The sequence below is a fragment of the Ursus arctos genome, unplaced genomic scaffold, assembly GCF_023065955.2.
Source record: "Ursus arctos isolate Adak ecotype North America unplaced genomic scaffold, UrsArc2.0 scaffold_17, whole genome shotgun sequence".
Lineage (NCBI taxonomy): Eukaryota > Metazoa > Chordata > Mammalia > Carnivora > Ursidae > Ursus > Ursus arctos.
Window position 1 is genome coordinate 41,939,930 of NW_026622841.1, and position 26,237 is coordinate 41,966,166.

At 40.4% G+C, this 26,237-nt stretch overlaps 1 protein-coding gene across 1 annotated transcript in view; it reads left to right on the forward strand.

The window, feature by feature from the left end:
• CDH2 (cadherin 2) overlaps positions 1-26,237 on the forward strand; it is a 209,454-nt gene that overhangs the window by 157,900 nt on the left and 25,317 nt on the right. The window contains exons 7-14 of the mRNA XM_026496142.4: positions 1,768-1,940; positions 10,005-10,142; positions 10,820-11,005; positions 13,297-13,550; positions 14,517-14,659; positions 17,526-17,759; positions 18,051-18,284; positions 20,262-20,401. Coding sequence (XP_026351927.1) covers positions 1,768-1,940; positions 10,005-10,142; positions 10,820-11,005; positions 13,297-13,550; positions 14,517-14,659; positions 17,526-17,759; positions 18,051-18,284; positions 20,262-20,401 — 1,502 coding nt within the window. The remainder of the gene's footprint in view (positions 1-1,767; positions 1,941-10,004; positions 10,143-10,819; positions 11,006-13,296; positions 13,551-14,516; positions 14,660-17,525; positions 17,760-18,050; positions 18,285-20,261; positions 20,402-26,237) is intronic.

A 26,237-nucleotide genomic window follows, 5' to 3' on the forward strand; every position in this document is an offset into this window, starting at 1 on the left:
ACCAGTTTATACCAATAGCTCCCTTATGCATACGCCAATTTATAGATCTAGCCACATATGCCTTAAGTTGGCACTTTTTCTTGGTCCAAATGTACCTGTCTATATCCTCAGAGAGGAAGTAGAGGTGGGGGTGAGGGGAACCGGAGGGGGAGGACAGGGCTGTGCGGGAAGTTCAGCCATCTGTGGCTGCTTCTGAGTCACATTCCAGAGTAGCTTTCTTTGGTATTTCAAAATACTATAAAATCGAAGAATATGAAACATATCCTTACTAGAACACAAGCCCTATACACATATTCTAAAGATAAATGAAGATAAAGATTTTTTACTTGGGGAAATAATTTTTTTTTTGTTTCTTTAATCATTGTTTCATTTGTTCCTCTGTTGTTTCTAATTTTATTTAAAGTACTGCTTCACGAAAATTATCAAAAATAAACCATTAAAGACATATTTATTATGCATTTGATCATGAATTTCCATTAAAGCCTCCCAGAAATAAAAGACTCAATGTTCGTAAGAACTAAAGACGTTTCATGCGTGTATTTCCTGTAATCGTTCTGTAAGGATCTTGAATTAAACTGCGTTGTAATCTGTATTTTGGTTCAACATTCCGGAATATACTTTTTTGTTTTAGCCGTTCATTTGTTCGTATGGCAAACGTTCTATAGAGTCTGCACCGTGTGCTTGGCCCTGTGGGTACAGCAGTGACACACTAGTTCCTAACCGTAACCCGAACCTGTCCTACTGGAGTTTACATTCTAGTAGGGGAGAAAAATAAAAGCCAAGGAAGCGAGCACATGCACAATGAAGTAAAAAACAAAATAAGGGTGTAGAGTGAACACATAACCCAAAGTGTCTCACTCAAAGGGGCAAGCTCAGGAAAGAGATTTGAACAACATGATCAAGCCTTCATGAATTCTGGGGCAAAATTGTAGCATGGAGATGTTCTAAAGTAGAACTGAGCTTAGAACACTCATGAAAAAGGTTAAGTTAGAGATGCAACATTTTATATCCTGGTTCTTACAAATATCCCACACAACAAACCTGCCTAAAGAGTAACTACTTTTCTCTCTACTTCTAAATTACACAGTCTGTGTAGCTAGTTTGAACTTATTTTATTCTGATGCTTTGTAGACTTCCTTTCCAAAATACCTAATAAATTGAAGTCCCTGAGTTTGTTACAGTGCTCTTGTAATCTCCTAGGAAATAACGAACCACAATGCCAAACCCCTATTCAATGTACCAAAACAGTAATGCATGGAATGAGTCCTTATGACCTGAGTAAATGGAGTGTGTATCATTATGCACACAGCTTACTTCCAGAAAGTGACTTAGGCATTGAGAAGAATCATGCTCAGCATGTCATTTTCGATGTTATTGTGTAACAGAGGAAAGTATCCGTGGCCACAAAATATGTTGCCAACGGTATCTACGTTATTATTCGCAGTTTACATAAATAAAGGTCTGATGCGATCCTTTCTTTGAGTTGTATAGTGAGCTTATCTTCTAAGTTATGGAAAAAACGAGTCTTTACAAATGTATACATTTTTAATAATTTTCCTTTCAAGTATCTAAACCATGTTTTATATTTTTTAAAGGGGGTACTGTTCTTATCAGGAGCATTTTCAATTACATCTAAATGACTAAATGTTTGTTTTTAAAAAGTGAAATTAAGATTGATCCGTAAGGCACATAGACCTTCTAGGTGTATCTATTTAGAAGACCCTGACGTGCAGGGTGACCATTCATTTTCATGTGCGCTGTGTCTAGGAACGTACGTGATGACGGTCACTGCGATTGATGCTGATGATCCGAATGCCCTAAATGGGATGTTGAGGTACAGAATCCTGTCCCAGGCTCCAAGCACCCCTTCGCCCAACATGTTTACAATCAACAACGAGACTGGTGATATTATCACAGTGGCAGCGGGACTTGATAGAGAAGTAAGCCAACCAAAAACTACTTGAATTTGTCTTTAATCTTAAAGGTACACGGTATCACATGCAGTTTATCTCCAGGTAATAATACATCAACAGTATCACTCTACATCAACTTTTTAAAGAGATCTTGTTGTACTGTTTTCCACCGAACTTCGAATTGGTTCAATGCTGTATGCACACTGGATAAATCATTGCTGGTCCATGTAATATTTAGTGCGTAACTGACTAAGTTAATTAGATACATCTGGTATCTAATTTTTAAAATTCTTGGCATTTTCTAAGTTTTCCCTTACGTTCAAAGGTTTTCGTGAGGAATTAAATGAAAAACCGTGCCCAAATAATGTGTACAAAACTTTAGGATAATTTTTAACAGTCATAGTGTTTTTAAGATTTATATATTTATTTTGGGGGTGAGGGCCTGGGGAGGGGCAGAGGGAGAGGGAGAGAGAGAGAGAGTCTCAAGCAGTCTGTGCACTGAGCACAGAGCCCCATGTGGGGCTCGATCCCCTGACCCTGAGATCACGACCCGAGCCAAAACCGAGGGTCAGATGCTCAACCGACCGCACCAGCCAGGTGCCCCAACAGTCATGTTTTTAAGAGGCTACAAATAACATGTTTGCTGAGGTGTTTTGTAGCCTCTCTGGATAACCTGGGTTAGTAAAAAGAGATGATCTCCTTAATTAGAACTTGCCCCTTAACTCTAAGACTAACTTACTTATAACAGGTTTGAAGACCAGCAATGGTATTAATTCCACTGACAAGCCTTTGAAGTTATAAATGGAGAAAAACAGACTTCCGGCATAATTTTTGTTGAAAGGCATAAAATGTTGACAGCGTTGAAATACCATGTAGTGTCACAGTCTGAGAGGGGATGGGCATGTCAGTGAATTCCCAGTGCTCATCTCACTGTGACAGACCTCCACCCACGGTCCTCAGACACACCTCTGTGTTTTTGTTCATGTGATTCCTTTCACCAGGAATGCCTTGCACCTTTTTCTTGCTCTTGAACCTTCGATTTCTTCATGTTTCAGTTTAAGCCCCACTTACATCCTTTCCCAAAAACCCTGTCCCTAATGAATCTTTACACTCTTTCTCTGTGCTGTTCTCACCATTTTCTGAAGAGATTCTCAAGGTCATTGTTGACCATCAGTAATCATTGTGTGAGTGAATTATCAAAGTGCTAACTCAGAGACATTTGTGCTTTGTAGATTTCTGGCTGAGCCAGCTTTTATAATAATGAGACCTCAGCTTATGTTTGTCAAAAGGAAACATTATACCTACAGTAATAAATATTATTGACAAGGAGTTTAGGAGTTGGTTTTTATGACGCTTTATTTGCCTCAGTAGCGTCCACTTGGATTGGATCGAAGAAAACATTACTATTGCAATTAATTATATACCGAAGATAGTGCTAGAAGCACTTTAATAAAGTCGTATGAACAAATCAAGATTACTTTATTCACAACCGAACTGCGCTGAGAGCCTTACTTAGGAGTTAGATGTGTGCCTATAACATTGTACCTATTAACTTCCGGGTGTCACCGATTCTTTTTCCAGGAATATTCTGTGTTGGAGATAGATAGTTGAAATTTAGCGTTTGCAATAGTACTTTTTCGTTCAGTGATACTTGGAACAAGTATGTCTTTTCACCTCTTCCACTATCGTATGAAGGGCAGTTCTTAAATGCCCACAAGCTCAGCATACGTGCATATTTTGTTTGAGAAGAGGGGGTATTTTTTAACATTCTCTCTTGAGTGCCCGCTTGCTCACATACGGTGTAGGCATATAGCTCATCCCCCAACACGAGTATTTCTCTTTCATTCACACTCTCATGAGATACAGAGATAGGGCTTCATTATGTTTGCACAAGCAGTCTTCTCATCGCATCGAGTCTGGCTATTTCAGGACAAGAAAGAGGCAGTGAGATAGATGGTTTTACGAAAGCAGACCAGCCGTATTTAAAAACCAGAGTGACTGCATTTCGTTTAGAGGATGAAAGCCCGAAGTCGTACCCTAATCATGGTTAAGTTTATTTTGCAGGGAACCGAAGCCATTGTGCCCCACCCCTGAGGAAATGAATGTGGAAACGGATTAGAAACGATAGAATCATGTGTGAGAAATAGCTTCTTGACAGTGAAATTATTAAACACAACAATGAGTTACTAGGGAAAGTTATGGAAAACCTTCCTTTTCTGAAAGTCATTTAACGGAAAAAAAATGTATCTATCTCGGATGGTTTATGGTAATTCTGCCTGAGGCCAGGGATAAATTACTCTGACTTCTTCAGGCCTCGTGCAGGCCTGAGATTCTTTTATTTCTATTAGAATTCACAGTTTTCTTTCTGTCAAAAGTAATTTCGGTTGTCGTTCTCCCAGGATATATGACACCTACAAGTGACTGAACTCCTAATCATTGAAATGTTTACTGAGATTCCGTTTTTTATTTTACTTTAATCAGTAGGTTTAGAAAAGTACCAATTCTTCGGGTTGTGTTACTTGGCGGTGCCTCTTCCTGGCATTTCTTTTCTCCACCCCTTTCCCTTAACGTCCATCTCCTGCCCTTTTCGGTAGGACTACTGATGACTTGCCCTCTGCTTCAGCAGGTGTAAATCCTGGGACTGCCTGTTATGGGCTATCTGACCTTCGGGGTTTTAACCTGAAACCTTGGTTCCCACATCTGTGAATGGGGATAAAAATATTACCTCCCTCATGGGATGGTTGTAAGGGTGATGGAACACAAGGCATAAAGCATGCAGCACTGTGTCCGATAAATATTGGCCATTGTTTTCCCCCGTCGCCATCATAAATCCAGCCGCAGAGTCTACTGGGTGGGCCCTATCACTTTGGCCCCTCAAATTGTTTTCTCATGGCAAAGAAAGAATGATACTTCCTGTTTTCCAAGCCCACTGATCCTTTCCATTGGGCTCTTGGCTCCATGTACGCCTGTGTTCCACTGTGTTGGTCTTCCCTTCTCTACAGGTTCCCTTCTACAACCCCACAAGTATCTTTATAATCTGTAAACATGCTGAGTCTCCCCTGTGGTAAAATGACTCTCCACAACCTGTAGGATGATGTCAGAGTTCTTTAACATGGCACCCCAAACCCCTCTTGTGACGTTGGTCCCAAAGCCTTCTTTGGTCTAACCTTCTGGGATTCCTTGCTTCTCGTTGAGGATCAATGATGTCCAACATCATATAACCACATGCAACTCCTTGTACAAACCTTCTGTTCCTGTGGTTTCGTCTGCGTGAAGATTTCCTTTCCCATCTCTTTAGAGCAGGGTGACCCTCACTCTCCAAGAGCCAGTCCCCAACCCCTCCCTGGGCACCCCCAGTACTCTCTGCATTCCCAGAGATGGGCAAAGACTATGTCCCATAGACATTGTATCTGCCTTCTTGTTCTCAATATTTGGTGAGGCTGATGTTGCTCCTTTTTACCCTGAATAGGAACCCTGAAGAAATGTCCACATTATGCGATTTTCTCCTTCCCAACACCATACTCCTTGAAAGGACAGCCCACACTCATGCTCAGCTTCCCATCCCTCCTCGTCTTGCTGTTTGGCTCTGTGCCTGCCTACCCCACTCCGGATGCACCCTCATCATGCACGTATTCTCACTTTCTAGGGGGGCACTAATACAGCGGAGCAATTAACACTACAGACTCTGGACTCAGAGAGACCTGGGTTCAAATCTTGTCTCTACCACTTTTGGCTGGGTGTCAGTGGGCAAGCTTCCTTGCCTCCCTAAGCCTTGGTCTCCTTATCTGGAAAATGAGGATTTAAAAAAAAAATCCACCTGCCCTATGAGATTATTGTGAGGACTGAATAAGATGATGTACAGTGCTTAGCAGTGTGAGTGGCACATAGTTAGTACTCAGTCTCAAAAAATGTTATTTTTTTTTCTTATCAAGGCCCTTAGAACAATGTCAGCATTCAGTAAGCATTCAAAAAATTTTTAGACTCCAGACATACAAGGTAGATGGTACCATCAGCCCCATTTCACGGATGAGGGAACTGGGGCTTCGCATTTAAGAATTTGAACAGGGTCCCAAACCTGTGCTTATCTTCTGAGTTCTCATGACCTTATTACGTAATTGTCCGTCGCCTAACCCAGTGCATCCAAAAGCAACCTATCATCTCCCTCCATCTGGAATTCCTGATCCATTTCCCATTTCACGTGACCAGTGCCGTCTCCGTAGTCTCCCAAAATCATGGTCTACATGCCTTTTCCTTGCACTGCCATCCATCCACTGATAAATTCAGTTATCAGGTTCCTCTCAGTTTACCTCCACAATGTCTCTTGCATTCATTCTTCCAGACTTTGAGGACTGATTGGGATGCCCCTCCTGAAAGTCCCTGCATCACTCCTGCCAACTCTTACTACAGGGGCCTCGTACAGTTGTTCCTGTGAACCATTAATGTCTGCCTCCATCACTTAAGGATATCAAGGCCATCTGTGGAGTCATTCATTATTTTATCCAAGTAAATACTACAACGACATCTGGTAGACGTTCATTAAATGTGTGCCAAACTGAATGAATGAATGACCGAATGCTCTCACTTCTTCATTCGTGCATATCTTTAGTTCAGTGTTTCAGAAGCGTGGTGCACAGGTGTGAGGATTTTACTTGATAGGTGTAGGGAAGCCTCTAGAGAAAACTGGAGACCACAAGTCTTCACATGCTACTTCATCAAGTAGAGACTGCTGGAGCATGAGGATTATATTGTGTTTATTTTTACAGTTATATTTATGACAGGTGATGCTGTCTTCCCTTTACAGTACTTCTACAACAAATTAAATTTTTTAAAAGGGAGTGAATGTCAAGATAAATGTTAAGTGACTCATGGTATAGAAACACGAGGCTATGGCGGCGTTGGGAAGATGATGCATGCATCACTGTAGTTTGGGAAACTGAGCTCGTTTATCCTCCCAGTATATGATTCAATGAATAAATAAGAGTTACAATGTAAATAAGATGGTTTTTCCCAAACCTGGAATGATTTTTGTAATGTAAAGCAAGGCCCAAGACTTCTCATCCATTCACCCATCCAATCCCCAAGTCAAAAGCATTTATCACTTGCTTACTCTGTGTCAGGCATCAGGTGTATATCAATGACACAAACACTGACAAAGCAGGGGCCCGAGGACGGGCGTGTGTTTGTGTGTACGTAACGGGAGGACAGACGTATGGACTGATAGCAGCCATATAAACTAGAAACAGGGATAGAGATGTATCCATGACAGTCCAACAGCTCTGCCTCCAGGACCTTCTGAAGTCATCTCCGAGGTGGCTTCCCAGCTTTGTGTTCGCCAGGCTCAGGGTGATGGGAAGGGTTCTGAAGCCCAGAGTTTCTCAACCTCGGCACTATTGACATATTGGATTGGATAAATCTTTTTTGTGGGGGCCTGTCCTATGTATAAAAATAAATATAATTTAGCATCTCTGGCCTCTGTGGCCATCCATTAGGTGTCAGTAGCAACCCCCAATGGTGACAACCAAAAATGTCCCGGGAATGGCCAAATGTCCTCTTGGGGGGGAGGGGCGAAATTCCCACCATTGTGAACCACCATTCTCGCCTGAGGGAAACACCACAGTGGTGCTGGAGGGTCATGGTAGGCATTTGAAAGTAGATAGAAGAAGCTCAAGGTGTAGGGTAAGTGGGTGAAAGGTGATACAGAGCTTTGATAAGTAGGATAGGAAAATCACAGGGAGGGAAGGATTGACAGCAAACAGACGAGTGGAGATTTTTCTCACCTAGAACAGGAAGTAAGGAAACATTTTTAAGCCAAGTCCCTTGATCAGATGTGGGATTGAGGATGGGGAGTCAAATTCTTATGGAATCTAAATGTCAGTCATTTGGGACCAGATGCCCAAGGACTAAATTAGGCAAGAAGCCCTAAGTAGTTTGGTTGTCTGAAACAGGCTGTCATGTCTTCCTTACTATGTAAGAACATTTTACCAACCAAGCATTTGAAAATGGAGATTATATTATTTACTAAGTCGGACTTGTTTTTTTTTTTTTATTTGAAGAGACATTGTATTTTAGAAATAACAATGTTCTTTTGTAACTTAAAATTCGAAGACTAACTTGAAGCGGTAGGAAATTTCACATATTAGCTACTGATCCCCATATTTAAGCTTAGTGGAAAATTGTATATATTATGCTTATATAATTTTCAAGTAGACATTATAATTTAAAGAGCGGATATTAACAAAGAGCTATATTTCCATACAATATCTGTGGGTTTTTTATCTTCTTTAACAACAACAACAAAAAACTCTTCCTTTTTTTGAAAATGTTCGTCTGCTTCTGCAAATAACAGCTAAGAGAAATGGCATTTCAAAGTCATAACAAATTTTTATTTTCATGATTTTCAGCTGAGAAGCTGAACTGAGTGCCCTACAAAATTCTCTCATGAACCATGAGAACATTAAGCTGAAATGACACTTGATTGGGAAAGGAAATCATTGAGAAATATTTTAGCCTAAGTAAGCATTATGGTGAGGTGTTATGGGTTAAGAAAAAATTTAAACGGCTCAACTAGCACTATTCCTTTGTTTCTTTTTTTTTTTAATTCAAATAAGTGGTATTTTCTTTTTTTAGGAAGACGAATAAATAACTGCTAGAATTTGGCATTTGGGTGGACAGAGACTTAAAATCAGATGTGTGGGGTTTGGCTTTTTCTCTCCCACCCATTTCTTCTTCCTTGTCCTTCCCACTAACAACTAAATCAAAAGCTACAATTTGTGTCTGTTCTAGCCAAGCTCCAGAAATCCCTTAAGAATGGCCATTCATAATGTTAGCTATATTTAGAATCAGGGAAAACTGTACTTCTCCGTGACAGTTTATTTTTGTATGAAGAAGTGTGTTTTGTTGTTCAGGATGTTTTAACATTTATGAAAAAGATCTATATTTTTTATCTGTGCCAATTTCCACAGAGATTCCAAATGACTTTAGAAAATCATTCTGGTTAGGTTGTCCTAATATAAAGTGTATTTGCCAGCTAGTGCTATAGACTTCTCAGACAGTCTCCAGATATTCTCTTAGATATAGTGCAACGTAATTTGGTTCACCCTTTTAAAAATTCAATTTGGATGGCACGCCTGGGTGGCTCTGTCTATTGGATGTCCAACTCTTGGTTTTAGCTCAGGTCATGATCCCAGGGTCATGAGATCGAGCCCTGCATCAGGGGCTGAGCTCAGCTCAGAGTCTGCTTGAGATTCTCTCCCTCTTCCTCTCCCCTCTCCCTGCCTCTCCCTGCTATTTCTCTCTCTCTCTCTTTCAAATAAATAAATAAATTTTTTTAAAAATTTCAGTTTGGAATTTAAAAGCATTGATACCTATTTGGTAACAACCATCTCCATGCAGATGTATCTATGTCCCTCATAGGTATGTGGACAAAATGAGCATTAGGCCAATCTGTTGAGTATGCAATTATTAAGTACTATTGTGTTCCTTAGTTACCACTAAGGTCATAAACATAAACCCTTTAATTATGTTTTAACTTCACTTAAGAATATATCTCTCCTATATAGTTGTGAATCATATGTACTAATGGAAAGTAGGAGAAAATACTCTATTAACCTTGTTATAATAGAACATATATGAGAATATCTTAAAAGAAAGTGTACTCTGTAAAAAGAAATATATGAAAGCAAATATATATACTCTGTCAAGATTTTTCATTGTCTTTAGTATTCCAAACTGGGTAGAAAGTAAACACAAACCCAGCGACTTGAATGCTGGATCACAATGTTGTGAAGTTCCGAAGAAAGGGGAAGGTTGAGACCAGATGGAAGTCTCGGCTTCTCTGTGAATTTCACACATCTGCAATGCGATCTTTTCCACAAGTAGAGGTGAAAAGATACAGTCGCATCTCTCTAGACGAGAACCAGACCTGTGCTTCTCACGTTAAAATCAGCTCCACTTGGGAGAATTTCAAGCAATGTTAATCAGAATGAATGATGTTGTGCTTTCTGTGTGTAATAAAGAGCTATTTACAAAACAACTGCTATGTCTTCTTGAGGAATTAGTTTCATCTAAGGTGTTATCTTTTTGTCTTTCTAGAAAGTGCAACAGTATACATTAATAATTCAAGCTACAGACATGGAAGGCAATCCCACATACGGCCTTTCAAACACAGCTACGGCTGTCATCACGGTGACAGATGTCAATGACAATCCTCCAGAGTTTACTGCCATGACAGTAAGTACAGACTGTCACTCACAGAACTTAAGTCTGTGGTCCATTACTGAGAAGTTTTGTCATGAATAATAAATGAATTAAATAGAGGTGGAACTTGCTTAACCTCATTGTGGACTGGCTACTACTCTCGCAGATGTTTTCTGTCATCAGGACTTTTAAATGAGGCACCTAAGTAATTTGTTTTCTCCTAGTCTCCCAAGTCCACTGATAAAGTTGTTAAAATATGCCACCTGGAAGAAATGGCCAAAAATACTTCGTGCTGTTATAACAGAATATTTATAAATATTTTCAGGTGTATGAAATTGAACAGATATCACATGACTGATTTATGCGACTCTGTCAAGCACATAAATATTATCTCTTGAGGAAAATTATTTCCCTCAGACAAGTCCTTTTCTCCAGCCCTGCATTCATCACCCAGATACTCACAAATGGACACTAATTTTAATATTAATGAAACTATAACATCATTTGGAAGAAATTTTGACTGCTGAGAAAAGTGATAGTATTTTAAAGTTAAATATAAATGCTGTGATTACCTGCATTACCGATACCCTCATTTAGTGTGGGTAATAAAGATTTAATGGGCAGTAAAATCAGGGCCGTGTGGTCATCAAGACGCCCTGTCCTTCACTGGTCCGCGTCACTCCTCTGACCGAGGTTTGTTTTTCTTGTAGTTCTATGGTGAAGTCCCTGAAAACCGGGTAGATGTCATAGTGGCCAATCTAACCGTGACCGACAAGGACCAGCCCCACACGCCGGCCTGGAACGCCGTGTACAGGATCAGCGGCGGGGACCCCACGGGGCGCTTCGCCATTCAGACGGACCCCAACAGCAATGACGGCCTAGTCACCGTCGTCAAAGTAAGTGCCACGGGGGCCGCTGATCTCTCTGACGGGCACCCTGCATCGACCAGTCCATGCTCCTTAGCCTGTCGTTTCCTTTTGAATATTAGGTTTTTGTTTTTTTTTTTCTTTCAGACATCTTTAAATCTGGAATTAATATATTTTGGGGAGTCACATTTGTTTTGTGGTTTTTTGTTTAGTTTATGTTGAGGCTGCGTTGAGGCCAACATAGATGTTCTCACATTGTCTCTGGAATACGATTGTGCCTCAATCATTTTGGACAGTTTTAACATTCTGAAGACAGGACGGTCCTCCGCCGTGTGGACTGTCCGTGCAGTTAGGTGTGTTCGTGATATGGCACGGCCTAAGTATTGATCACCAGTTGATAGCTATTAGGAAGGAGGCCCCACACCTATTATTGTCAAGGTGCCCTTTGAGTATTGACTCAGAGAACAAACCAGAAAATCTCACAAAAGTAAAATGGGATGAGTAGGGACAAAGAGGGCCTACATCTTGAAAATGTTGTGAATATATACTCCTGTTTTTACGTGCTGTATTCGAGACTTCAAGAAATGAGTTCTTCTGATCTTTAATTGTCAAAAACAAAACAAAACAAACCCTGAGCGCTGGAAGCAAGGGGATGTTAACTTCACGTGTCATAAATACATGGCTGTAACGTAGACGTTCCTTAAAGTGAGCACGTCTTCCTTGGAGCCCCCAGTGAAGAGATGTGTTTCCTTGCCTCCCATCCCAACACTGTTGATTTGTAAGTGAACCCAAATGTGGGTCTGGCCTAGAAAGGTGCTCTGAGGTGTCCGTTGCCTAGACTTTTATATGTGTGTGAGCAAAATGGGAATTTCCCCCAGGAGGCGGGCGTTGGACATTTCTCTGCACGAAGAGCCTAGTGATCGGGAAGCACGCCCCAGACCCCAACCATCTGTGTTCGAATCCCAGCCCTGCTTCTGGGAGTGGTGTGAGCACAGCGAGCTGTGGACCCTCATGCGGAAGGTAGCGCCGAAGTCATAACATCATTCTGAGCGATGAATATACTTAATACGCATTTAAGGACAGACTTGTGCTTACCATGTAGCATAAATAAATGTTATGTCCTGGACTTTTCACGTAGCTAATGAAATGACTCAAAGAATTCTATTTCACTTTCTGGCTTCTCTACTGTCTTGTTTAAAATGGTTGAGAAAGGGAAGTTGAATTGGTGATTTTAGAGTGAAAGAAAAAACTCTGTGTTTGAAGGTTTTGAGGAGGTGGTCTAGGGTAGGAAACTGGTGCAGTGTGTGCTGATAATGGGGCTTTCTCATTAGTTTCCCTCTTAATCCTTCCTAGACCACCTATGAGGGTATGAGAGCTCGCCAAGCTCTTTGTTTCAAATTCTTACGGCACAGTCACATTTATCTGCACCCCCACTAGAAGGTGATCAGGGGAAATCAAGAGTGAAATGGAAATCCAGTCTGATCACTTGACTCCTGGTAACTCTTCTGTTGACAGTAGGATTCAATGGAAATTTGGAAGTTAATATTTACATTATGGTTTATTTGTGCATTGCCTTTATCGAAAGTGTTGTTCTTAGATTAGGGATTCTTCTAGACCAGTAGAATACCTAAAATTAATTTGCTAAGTAAGGGGAAAAAAAACAAGAGAGTCCTTCCACCTACAAATACTATTATTTTTACAAGCATGTGTGTACATGTCTGTACTTTAAAATGTGCTTCAAATTATGAATGATACTTTTAAATAGAATTAAATTTCTGCTTTATGAAAAAATTCAGATTTTATAGTTTGGGGGCATCGTTTTATTTATTTATTTATTTATTTATTTATTTATTTATTTATTTATTTTTGCACTTTATCACAGATGTAAAAGGTCTCCTGGATGTGGAGTGGTCTTGATACCAATGTTTGAGGGTATAATCTAGACATTCAGGTTCTCACGTGACCTTAGACTATTTAGTATTTTTGGTTACCGATGCTGTTCTTAAGAATTATCAGGTTTTTAGATGTAGCTGAATGAAAGCAATCAGTCCAGTAGTAATAGGCATTTTTTGTGAACATATATCTTTGAAGTACCCGAGATTTACAAATATCTCATACAAACAGGCTCAATTGTGATAACTATTTCAATCATTGACCCTGCTAATGCATGTTTTCCAGACATTTGAGAGGAACCTATGGTGTAGTGAATGAAACATTAATGCTTTGGAAATGGAGTTGAAAAGAAGAATAAACCATAGAATGCAAATATTCTTATTTCCTACAAAAATATGGTTTCCTTTTTTTTTTTTCTTTTTTCCCAGCCAATTGACTTTGAAACAAATCGGATGTTTGTTCTCACTGTCGCTGCTGAAAATCAAGTGCCATTAGCTAAGGGTATCCAGCACCCACCTCAGTCAACCGCAACTGTGTCTGTCACAGTCATTGACGTGAATGAAAACCCTTATTTTGCCCCAAATCCCAAGATCATTCGCCAAGAAGAAGGCCTTCATGCTGGTACCATGTTAACGACGTTCACCGCTCAGGACCCAGATCGATATATGCAGCAAAATATTAGGTATCAAATGCCACTTGTGGCGTTTTTAAAAATTTACTTTATATTCTGGGCTGTATTCAACATTTATCTACCATTTGAACGAGACATTTGAACTGGAACCCAAACTACTCATTACAGAATTATTTTTAATTCCTTGATGAAGCTTCCTGTTAGGAAATGCATCACTGAGTCTATCAGATAGGAAATAAAAGAATAGATCTACTCATGTATTATTTGAAGAAAAAAAGTCCCCGCTTCTTTTTTTTTCTGCCCCTTTTATCTCTTTATATCTCATAATTACTTAGCCAGTGCTGTCACACCACACGTTGCAAAAAGTTTCACTGCGAGTCAATGGGGGACTCTCAGAAGCTGTAACATTTCTCTCTTCTCCACGCATCAGGAAAAAAAGAAAACTCATGCCAAAAACAAGATATAAGAGCTAATTATTTTTGTCTCTTACCTGTATAGTAGTTATAGGACTTATAAAACATATCTGTAAGAGATTTCCGACCTCAGCAGAATCTAATTTATCCTTCCTGATGAGGGAGTGGATTGTTGGCAGAGCCTACCCCACATGACTATTATCCATCACTGGTGATGATAATTTTTTTAATTAGCTTATATTTTATTTAACTTCTTTCTGAACTGCTGCTAACAGATAATTGCATATCTTCTGCATTTCTCTATACATTGATATCAAGATAGATAAATAGCTTACTAATAGGCGTATTGAACTCCTACAACTTTTTACCTTTCAAAACATAGGAATTTTTTTTCCGATTTGTATATTGGTTACCTGAGCTTGAAAAGCTTATCCTCCACCCAGAATAAAAAGGAGTTTAAGCTGATAAACCTACTGATACTTATAAATCTACTTTATATAGACTCAGACAGTAGCACTTTCTTTGAGGAGTGTAGTTCTGGGTAGTGTAGTTATTTTTTAAGTTGATCAAAAAATTTAAACTTACTAATGCTTTCATTTTGTAGATACACAAAATTATCTGATCCTGCCAATTGGCTAAAAATAGATCCTGTGAATGGGCAGATAACAACAATTGCTGTTTTGGACAGAGAATCACCAAATGTGAAAAACAATATATATAATGCTACTTTCCTTGCTTCTGACAATGGTACGTAATTAAATATGGTCATTGTAGTACCGCGCATGTCGTTAAAGAGACTAGAGCCTCATCACGAAAGCATCATCGGGAAACGAGGTTTTCTCCCAAATTCAATTGTCTAGAAAACTGACCTTTATGAAGCTGAGGCCCCTATGTCTATTTTCCATTTCCGCTGGATGTTCTCACATGTTCTCACATGTTCTCTGTCTTCTATAATGAGTGTTCCCAATGTCCACATGCCCTCGGGGGTAGCCTCGCATTGTAACAACCAAACTCTGTAGTCCTTCTGCCCTGCGACACGTTGACTGCTCATTACTGCAAGCTGAGTCTAACCTCATGGCTCAGTGGCCCAGACACTGGTTTTTGAGGTGATCTTTTTATATGGTCAGTCGATTATCCTAACATCAGTTGGTTCTGTCTCTAGCATTTTTTTCTCTTTGTAATTCTCTCCCTCTCATCCACCATGAATAGGAAACTCTTAATTTCATGCATAAAGTGAGGTGAGTACACAAGCTTTTATGTGTTAGTTTTGGAACATATAGTCTAGCCCCTTTTTTTCCTTTCTGGGTCTCTACTGGATTCTAAATGATTGAGATTAATAGGTAGCCTTCTTTTTTCTTTCTTTCTTTTTTCTTTTTTTTTTTTTTAGTTATATGAGACAAAAAGGGCTTACATAAACCTGGTGATGGATTTGTATTGCTTTGTTAGTAGGACGTGTGTTTAAGAGTACGAGCTCTGAAGGTCTGCCTGACCACTGGGGTCCAGACTCCAGCTCTACTACTTTCTAACTTTGGGGTTGGCAACGAGATTTTAAATATGTCCATTTCCTATTTCTCTTAACTAAGGGTAATGGCAGTGGTACCAAAGTCAGTGTAGCAGGGAAGATAAAGTGGTTCGAACACAGAGTTTTTAAAGCAGTGCCTGACATAAAAACTCAAATAAATATTTCTGTTATTTGTTAATAGTTTTAAAACTGCATCACAACCATGTTTGAAAATCCTTTAGTTCTAGACCATCAACGTTAGCATCTAATAAAATTAGCAGCCTTCAATTTGGCTGTCAAGACGAGCAGTTTGAAAAACGTGGCCTGTGGACACTTTTGATAAGAACAGTTTCAATGGACCTTTTTGAATCCTGCATAATAAGATTCAGTGAGATTATTCGCTATCCTAAGTCTACATGGTGACAGGGTCACAGCAATATTTCTTTTCCTTTCTAATGTCAGACCTACTGTTCAGATATTTAGAGTTGCAACGTAGTAGGGGTAGCTTCTGCCATTGCACGTCAGAGCACAGCGTCAGTGTGCGTTTTACGTTCTCTCTGCGTGTAAATGGTCGCTTTCCTCCATGATGAAACTTAAAGCAATATATCTTGCACCATTACATCGAGATTTAAAGAGCTATAAAATTATATGTATGAATGTTGGTTGTGAGTTACAACCAGATTTGTCATTCACCAAGGTGGATTTTTTCTAATCGAAAGGGTGTTTGATAGGAGAGAGAAGTGCGTGGTGACATCTGTGTCAGCCGTGATGCTTGGCAAATGCACCTGACTTTAAATCGAGGCTGGGATGTGGAGCCCGGTTCTGCTCCTTAATGACAGGGCGAACTCTGATACTCTCTGTGCCTTCGTTTCATTATTGATAAGCTGGTTTTGCGGCTTCCCTGTTCTATAAAGTAGTTATGAGAGTCAAATAATATTACATGTGATGATGAGTGTGAAAGTTCTTCGAACTGTGGAGTATCCCAGAGCTCTCGGTGCTATATTCATTATTAGACTATTGTTCACAGCCACCTCGCCCCCCGACTCTTATTCTCCCTGCTCCCAGAACCATGCGTGTTCCTCAGACAAGTCCAGAGAGATTTCTCCTTGTCTCCTCTCAGCAGTGTATGTATGTCCATTCCTAATTGCACGTTCTTGGGCAGGTCACTTAAACCTCTGGGTCTCAGATGTATTATTTTAACATTTTTAATATTTCTATTCTATTCTATTTATATAATGTATGTAATATAATTAAACTAAATAAAATAATTATGTCATTGTTTATATGTAATAATATAATATTAAAAATGCATATAATATAGCAGAGGCCAAACTACCAGACTAAATTATCACAAAAAGTAGTAGAGACAGTTTTCAGGGTGGAATGAGAATGGGTTTGGGGTCAGGCAGACCCATCTTGAGTAGCAGCCCCACCACTTACAAGAGTGTGTGACCGTGAGCAGCGTACAGAGCCTGAGATTCCTCATCTGTTTAAATCTACTTCGTAGGGTTACAATGAAATAATGTATATAGAGCAACCTGATTCTTGGTCAAACAGGTAGTTGGTTGCTCAGTAAATCCTATTTCTCTTCTCCATGGCATTCCTTCCCAAGATGAGGTCTGTGGGTCTGTGTTCCCTGTGTGTAGACTGGTTGAATATTTCATAGCTGTGTGTGAGCCTTAAAAGCATTCTCACACTCTTTCATGCATACGTCTTGGTTCTCCATCAAAAGAGTAGGGTATACAGGGTCATGAGCCCCATGTTCTGCTTTTCTTGTATTCCCCCCAGTAGCTAGAGGAGTGTGGTATGCACCAGGCCCAGCGTGATGGACAGCGAGGGCAGGACAGGTGCAGAATGGCACTCTGCAGGGACATGCATTGTCCCAGCGCTCAGTTGGGCACAGCAAAGGTGGCAGCTCGGGGTCATCCTAGAAAGGAAGCAAGAAGTGTTCTTGTTGGAGAAACAGTCTGCCAGACGGTGGAGCGACTAGATTTTTCCAAGGTTATGCAATGATGAGGGCAAGCAGGCTAGAAGCTTTGAGAATTCCACCGTAATTGAGACCTCATGGGAAAGAACTGGTCAGCATTGGTTTGTGATTTTTCTCCTTTTAAGGAATCCCCCCTATGAGTGGAACGGGAACACTGCAGATCTATTTACTTGATATTAATGACAATGCCCCTCAAGTGTTACCTCAAGAGGCAGAGACTTGTGAAACTCCAGACCCCAATTCAATTAACATCACAGCACTTGATTATGACATCGATCCGAATGCTGGACCGTTTGCTTTTGATCTTCCTTTGTCTCCGGCGACTATTAAGAGAAATTGGACCATCACTCGGCTTAATGGTAAGAACAGGTTAATTATTTGACTATATGTGCAGTTGAGAGGTTTTGAAGCCTAATATGAAAAGTTAATTTTAGGTGCTTTATAATCTTCTCATTAAATATATTTTAAAAGCTACTTAAATAAGATATTAAAAACTTTTATAGCTAGGAAAAAAAAAAACTTCATCGTGCAGCCTAGTTGCATTGCTTGATATATACTCTTAAGTAGTAAGTGCATTCTAGAAAATGCTGCGTGTTTTTTTATCGTATGATGTATTAACTATCCACCGTACTTTTTCCTTTTTCATGTAGGTGATTTTGCTCAGCTTAATTTGAAGATAAAATTTCTTGAAGCTGGGATTTATGAAGTTCCAATCATAATCACAGATTCGGGTAATCCCCCCAAGTCAAATATCTCCATCCTTCGCGTGAAGGTTTGCCAGTGCGACTCCAACGGGGACTGCACAGACGTGGACAGAATCGTGGGCGCCGGGCTGGGCACAGGTGCCATTATTGCCATCCTCTTGTGCATGATCATTCTGCTCAGTAAGTACTGGCATTGTCTCCTGGAGTTCCGTTCTTCTCCCTCCTAAGACGTTTTGCAAAGTAACTTCTTGCCGTTGCCTTTGAACATAATCTCACAACTCTCTTCGACCTCTGAGCACATTCTCGCCAACCCTGTACGGGACAGTCAGGTCCACCGCAGAACAAGAAAATCCCCCAGCACTGTTTCGAGCGCTTACATGCTTGCAGCACACCCAGCCAGCACACCTCTCCCGTGACCCGCTGCAGCGGTTTTCTGATGCCGATGGCTGGATGAGCTGTAGCAAACTCTTTTCATAGAAAAATGTGAGACAGTCCTAAGGGTGAGCGCTTAGCGTATGATTTGAGTAGGAATTTATGGCACTTAGTTGATAATTTAGGAAAATAAGTATATTGCTTTCCTTAGCTTGCCTTCGTAGAAAGCACAGTCAGCAGCCAACTCCAGTCATGCAGGGATCAAGGTATTTGTTACTGAAGGGCTACGTAAAGTAGTGAGAGAGTGTACTTCATACAGCACATTTGATAATAGAAATGATTGCGTAGCTCAATAAATTGTCTGTCTTTCGAGCAAGTCTAGATTAAGGAATTGCTCCTTTTTCAGATACTTTGCAATCTTGGTTCAATGGAATGCAAGAAATTAACCACTGGAAAGTACTTTAGAGCCACTTCTAAGCGTGCAGGTTAAAAGGATAAACTGCCTGGGCCCTGTGTTTTATTGTTAAATAGCAGCAGGACTTAGTTTATTGTGTGATCATGCTATGCACCAATCACTTTCTTGAAAATGTTGGCCATTTCTTTTATGTTTTCTCCATTTACAAGTGTTCTGGTAATTTAGAATTCTGTCCCTTTATTCTAAGCAATTACTATAGAAGCTTGGGCATTTTTTACTTCCTGTGTGGAGCCTACTTTGACTATAATTTGAAACCTGCATGCTATACTAATAATCCGCTTGCTAGATTTAGCCCTGGAACAATGGCAAATGAGATCATGTATCTGGCTTTAAAAGGAGGATATTTACTTTTATGGCCAATAATAAAAATGTGCTCAAATAGGAGTCGTTAAATCTCTTGCTTCAGGATGTAAACTGATATCCTCAGATTTGCGGGAGAATGAGCTCCTAGATGTGCGTTTAGGGATATGTTTCAGTTTGAACTAAAATGTGGCCTATATGCCAACCCTATCAAGAAAGACTTCGATATGATGGATAACGGCATGGGGAAGTGACTGTAGCGTTTTGAAGGAAAATGAATTGGTGCTGATTTTAACATCAACCCTCTGGAAAATTCATGGTGCCAGGCCTGGCACAAAAGTGTAAAGCAGGAAAGCCTAATGTTATTTCAGTGCTCAAAGGAATCCTGTGGGCTTCTCACCTGAAACGTGTGTTTTCATAGGAGAAGGAACGCAGAATAGCACAGGAGAAAAACACCAGCCTTTGGGAGCCAAAAATCCTCAAGACCCAATTGCTGATCCAATTCCGATTTACTACTCAAGTCTTCCTGGCAAACACCTTCCTTCCGTGTTCCCTCTGATACAGAGAGGGTAATGAGGGCTGACCCACCTCCGTGAGATAACAATTGCATAACAAGGAACAATTAACTTACTCTTGTTTGTTGGTTTAGAATTTACAAACCATTCATTATATTAGGAGTGTCCTATCCTCCAGCAAGCCAGAGACAGAAACGGTTATTGTCCCCATCCGTAAATGATAGAATGGGGGTGAGCATTCAGCCAATGAGCTCACAGGGCACCAGGTTCTGGAACCCGCGGTTTCAGGCTCTCTGTCCAGTGCTCCAGCCCCGCTCGGTCTTCTCTCTCCTCACGGCAGGCCAGAGAGAGGTTGAACAGACTGGAAGAGGCCTTACAAACTCTTGACCCAGTTAAGTATGTTAATAGTGTGAAAAGCGGTGATTGGAGAGGTCATGTTTTTAAAATTATGACACTATGGGTTTTTTTGTTTTTTTTTTTACTCTTTCTACCTAGTCCTCGTTTTGATGTTTGTGGTATGGATGAAACGCCGGGATAAGGAACGCCAGGCCAAGCAACTTTTAATTGATCCAGAAGATGATGTAAGAGATAATATTTTAAAATACGATGAAGAAGGTGGAGGAGAAGAAGACCAGGTGAGCTATATTTTAAACTTCTAAGATGAAATTTTGTGATCATGTAATTCAAGGGGTAGGACAAATGTTAATACACACAGGAAGTAAGGAAATGGTCTCGAGTTTTCTGTGTTTGTCACATTATCAAATACTTAGGCCGGGAGGGAATTCTTGCCTAGGTGTGCTGCACATTTCTTGATTTTTTTTTCAAGGTGCCAAATGTCATTGTATTTCTTTTATAAGAAAATTGTTCACACTGAGGAGCTAGGATATAAACCCAGTTCCAATTATAATAATGCTAATAAAAATATTTTTCTTTAAGTTTTTCTTCATTGGATATCTAAAGTATAAGTAAAATTAGTTTCTACAACAGGATTTATATATATTCTTGTGTATATATATATACAAGAAAAGAACATTCTACAAACATTTACCAAGCAAATTCAAATTTTAGATATCATAGCTCACATCTGTAATGTCTGTACCACATACCAGGCATTCTGTTGAGTGCAAAAAATGTTGGTGTCTCTTCAATCTTTGAAACCTGTGATATTATACTATGAGTATCTCCCCTTTTGTGATCGAAAACAGAGCTAAAGATGACTGGATTCTCGTAAAGAAGTAGGAAGTGATGGACACAGGGTTTGAATCCAGGTCTGTCTGATGTCACAGCCTAAACTAACTACTCCGATATCGTACCTCTTATAATTACCTGGAAGATACCACTAATGTCATCTACAAAAAGTCACCGTGACAGGTGACTATATTTTAGATACTTCGATAATTATGTTATTTCCACTTACAAATACAAATGTCGGGGCAGTAGTCCAAAAAAAGAACCCAGAATTCTTGGGTCTTGGATCATTGTCAGTAAATTCAAATGTACTGTCTTGAGTATATATGTAGACAATTAGTGATAAAACTGTTAACTTTAAAAAAGCAAATTTTCATGAACATATTTTCTCTTTCCCTTCTCTATTCATTTGAGGAAATAATGTATCACTTTAGGGGTGGTTTTTTCTTTTGCTTTTTTTGTTTAAAGATTTTTTAAATTTATTTATGTATTTATTTAGAGAGAGACAAGGAGACAAGTGGGGGGACAGGGAGAGAGAGAAAGGGAGAGAGCATCTCAAACAGACCCCGAGCTGAGCATGATCTCATGACCCTAAGATCAGCCCTGAGCTGAAACCAAGAGCCAGACGCCCAACTGACTTCTTCACCCAGGAGCCCCTATATCACTTTTTGTTTTACAAAGCACATTCACACCCACTGCTACACTTCATCTTTGTGGCGACCCCTTAGAGTTTTCCATTTTCCATTTGTAGCAAGTTGTGTGATGAGCTCTGAGTTTGTAACTGGCAGAGCCAGAGCTGAGGTCCACCTTTTCTGATTCCAGATTCCATGCTTGGTTTACAGTACCTCAACTCTCGCATTTAGAAGAGATGCTTATTAACTGGGGTGCCTGGGTGGCACAGCGGTTAAGCGTCTGCCTTCGGCTCAGGGCGTGATCCCGGCGTTATGGGTTCGAGCCCCACATCAGGCTCCTCCGCTATGAGCCTGCTTCTTCCTCTCCCACTCCCCCTGCTTGTGTTCCCTCTCTCGCTGGCTGTCTCTATCTCTGTCGAATAAATAAATAAAATCTTTAAAAAAAAAAAAGAAGAGATGCTTATTAAAATATGTTGAAAACTTGACTCATGTGTAAAGCTGCCTTGAATACTGACTAATTAAAGTGGCTCTATAAATATGCCCCAGGGTTTCTTGCTTATAAATGTCTTTGGATATTAAAATTCATGTTTGGCTTAATCCTTAATTAATCTATCCTTTCACTTTCCTGAGCTGTGTTCAGGATCAGCAAATGTATATTGATCACGTTATCTCATAAATCTTCTACTTTCGGTATTTTATTTTTCATGTCATTGTGCATAATATTCTAGGCATAAATCTAAACCCAACTCCATGAAGCTCCAGTATAAATAGTAATAGCCGGAAGGCTACCAGTCATAACTGGGTGCTGTATAGAATTGTGAGGCCCAGAGGCAAGAACCAAGATCGTTCTCAACATCTGGGGCACTCAGCATTACCTAATCTGGCTCTTTTTTGCCCTCCTTCCCATCAATCCCTTTGAGAACGTGTTGCATGATGTTTTATTGTTTTCGTTATTTTAGGAAAGACTGACTTCCTTTATTGACTTTATTCACTTAGATTGATTCTTGAGATCAAATAAGTCAAACTTACCTATTGCAAGGTTTATTAAAATCATCCTCATAAATGTTCAGCCCCTTCTTTTACTGACCTCTGAAGTTTCCTTTGCCCCCAGATAAGCTCCTAGGTGCAAATGTTTTGTTTTCTACCCACTTCCCCAAAAGTCAAAAGATTTCTCTGGAACTTTCTCTATATTGTCCTCTGTGTCTAATTTATTTATTTAGTACTGGTTTTCCTGTGGTATCTTTTGGTAGCTAGCCTCTTGGTTCTTTGATGCCATGTTCATCCATCATGGATTCTTGGTCACGATTTCCGTTTGCAGTTCTCGTTATAGAAAATTGTGAAAAAATTGGGGCGCCTGGGTGGCTCAGTCAGCAGGGTATCCGACTCTTGATTTTGGTTCAGCCCATGATCTCAGGATCATGAGATCAAGCCCCATGTCGGGCTCCGAGCTTAGCAGGAAGTCTGCTCGAGATTCTCTCTCTCTTCCCACCTTGCCCTCTGCCCCTCCCCCACCACATGTGCTCTCACTCTCTGTCTCTCTCTGTCTCCCAAATAAACACATAAATCTTTAAAAAATTGAAAAGAAAATTGTGACAAAATTAAATAATGGCCTTTTTATTCATTCTATGATTTACCTCATAATAGAATACAATATGCAGTGTGGGGATGCTACACAAAGGGTTTTGTCTCTACCTCAAGTGGTTCATGAAATCCCTTTGCTAATCTCCATCACCAAGGCGACCGCCTTAACTTGGATCAGAATCATCACTGTCCTGCAATGCATCCTGATGAGTGTCCCGTCTCTGGACCAGCTGTTTGGAAATTAATAAATCCAGACTTCCTCCTTAGCAGGACAGGTCTTCGGCCCTTTGGTGCACTCCCTTAGGGAGCAGATGGAGGGTTGTGGGAAACAGTTGATGGTGGGTGTGCACCCCCTCAAGATGCAAATCCATCAGGCTTGTCCACACATGCAAGTCTGGGTGATTTGTCCTTATGCTCCCCTCTCTGCCTTTTTTGGAGTCAAGACATAGTTTCTAAAAATATTTTCTTTATTGGATGGAGTGTTCCCTTTTTTATTGAAGTATAGTTGACATACAATGTTATATTAGTTTCAGGTGTACAATATAATGACTCAACAAGTCTTTACGTTATACTGTGCGCATCACGAGTGCGGTTACCATCTGTCACATACAACACTATTAGAGTGTCATTGACTATATGCCCTATGCTGTGCCTTTTATTCTCACGACTTATTCATTCCGTGACGGGAAAGCTGGACCTCCTTAATGACAGATTCCTTTCTTCCACTCTCTCCTCCTCCAGAGATAAAAGCAGCTATGGGTCTTATTTCTCTTAGAGCTTGTTAGCTTCTTTATTTTTATTCAGTTAGCCTCATTATGTTCTCAGTTATGGCTTCAAAAATCTGTGATTTGGTAACTTATCTGGCTTGTTCTTTGCATTAGAGTGTGAGTAATAGTCTCATGGCTTTCTATAGTCCAGCCAGAAGCAAAAGCTTTCCTGCAAGGCTCAAGAGTGTAGCCACCATGCATATCAACAAGAGCATTTCCAGCACCCCAGGAGCCTTCCTTGCAGCCCCTTGCCAGGAAGTATGCCCTCTGCCAAAAAGTAACCAGTATTTTTTATTTCTATCACCCTAGAACAGCATAACCGGTTTTTGGATTTCATTATGTAAATGGGTGTCATACAGTAGGTACTTTTTGTCTCTGGCTTCCTTTACTCAGACTTATATCTGTAAGACTCATCCGTGCTATATACAGAATTAGTTCATTTTTATAGTTGCTGAAAAGTATTCTGTTGTAGGAATTAGCCACATTTTATTCATCCATTCTACAATGCTTGGACTGAGTTCATGCAGTTGAATTATTATGAATAAAACTGCTATGAACATTCTTGTGTGTGTGCGTATGTTGGTGCATTTCTGTTGGCGTGTGCGTAGGGATTGAATTTCTACATCCTAGTTGCTACCTCCCCTCATCACAGTGGTGCATGAGAATTCCAGTGGCCCTACATTCTCACTAGCGCTTGGCTTTTTCCAGTCTTTAAATTTCAGTCTCTCTGATGGCATGTATCTCAGTATGATTTCATTGGGATGTTCCTACTGACTCACTTACCATTTTGATATCTTTGTGAGGTTTCTGTTCGGCTTTTTTGTCCTCTTTTCTATTGGAGTCGTCTGCCTTTATCTTATTGATTTGTAGGAGGTCCTTCCATATTATGGATATCATTTCTTTGTCAGATAAAAAATATGGTCAATATCTTTTCTCTTCCCGTAGCTTGCTTTTTAAATTCTCTTCATGGTGTCTTATGATGAACAAACGTGTTTAACTTTAATGAAGTCCAATGTAACAATTTTATTCCATTAGGGTTAATACATTCATGTCCTATTTAAAAAAAAACTTTGTTGACTCTGATGTAATGAATTCTCTCCCTAAAAAAACAAAAGAAAAACAAAAAACTTCATGGTGTCTCCTCTAAGCTTTGCGGTTTTACCTATCACATTAAGTCTGTGATCTCTCTCTAATGGATTATTCATTTGCTATATTTATCAGAATTCTTTTTTGTTTTCTTCCTTGATGTCCAGCACTGTGTACTAAAAAGATAACCCTTCTCCACTGCACTGCAGAGGTCCACTTGTCATGAAGCAGGTGGCCTTGTGCGTGCGCGTCTGCGGGAGGGCTCTGTGCGTGTGCGGGGGGGGGGGGGGGTCGGCTCTGTGCATGTGCGGGGGGGCTCTGTGCGTGCACATCTGCGGGGTCTCTGTGCGTGTGCGTCTGCGACCTGGCTCTGTGCGTGTGCGTCTGCGGGTTGGCTCTGTGCTTGCACGTCTGCGGGCTGGCTCTGTGGGTGCGCGTCTGCGGGTTGGCTCTGTGCGTGTGCGTCTGCGACCTGGCTCTGTGCGTGTGCGTCTGCGACCTGGCTCTGTGCGTGCGCGTCCGCGGGTTGGCTCTGTGCGTGCGCGTCCGCGGGTTGGCTCTGTGCGTGCACGTCCGCGACCTGGCTCTGTGCGTGCGCGTCTGCGGGCTGGCCTCCTGACCCTGTGCTGTACTGCTTGTTCTGTCTTGCTGCTCTTGGGCCAGTACCACTTGTTTTCACTGCTGTCACTTTACAGTGCCTGCCTATGTAGTTGGATCAATGCTCCAACTGAATTCATCAAGATTTGCGTCAAAGTTTTTGGTGGAATTTCTCATTTACTTTTTTTTTCCTTAAGAAAAACTAAACCCTTTATATAATACTCTTACTTTCTGAGTAAATTTGATCCAAATCTTTTTCCATTTTCTTTTTTTTTTTTTTAAGATTTTATTTACTTGAGAGAGAGCATGCACATGAGTAGGGGGAGCAGAGGGAGAGGGAGAAGCAGGCTCCTTGCTGAGCAGGGAGTCTGACATGGGACTCGATCCCAGGACCCTGAGATCATGGCCTGAGCTGAAGGTAGATGCTTCACCGACTGAGCCACCCAGGCGCCCCACTTTTCCATTTTCTAAACAAGATGTTACTGCTTTAAATCTTAAAATTATGGTCAGTTCCTGAGAAGTTCAGCTTTGTGATATACATTCTATTTCTGTTTTCCATAATTCACATGTGACTCCCTGTTAAAAAGTCTATAATTTCTTCTTTTTTATATTGACACAAA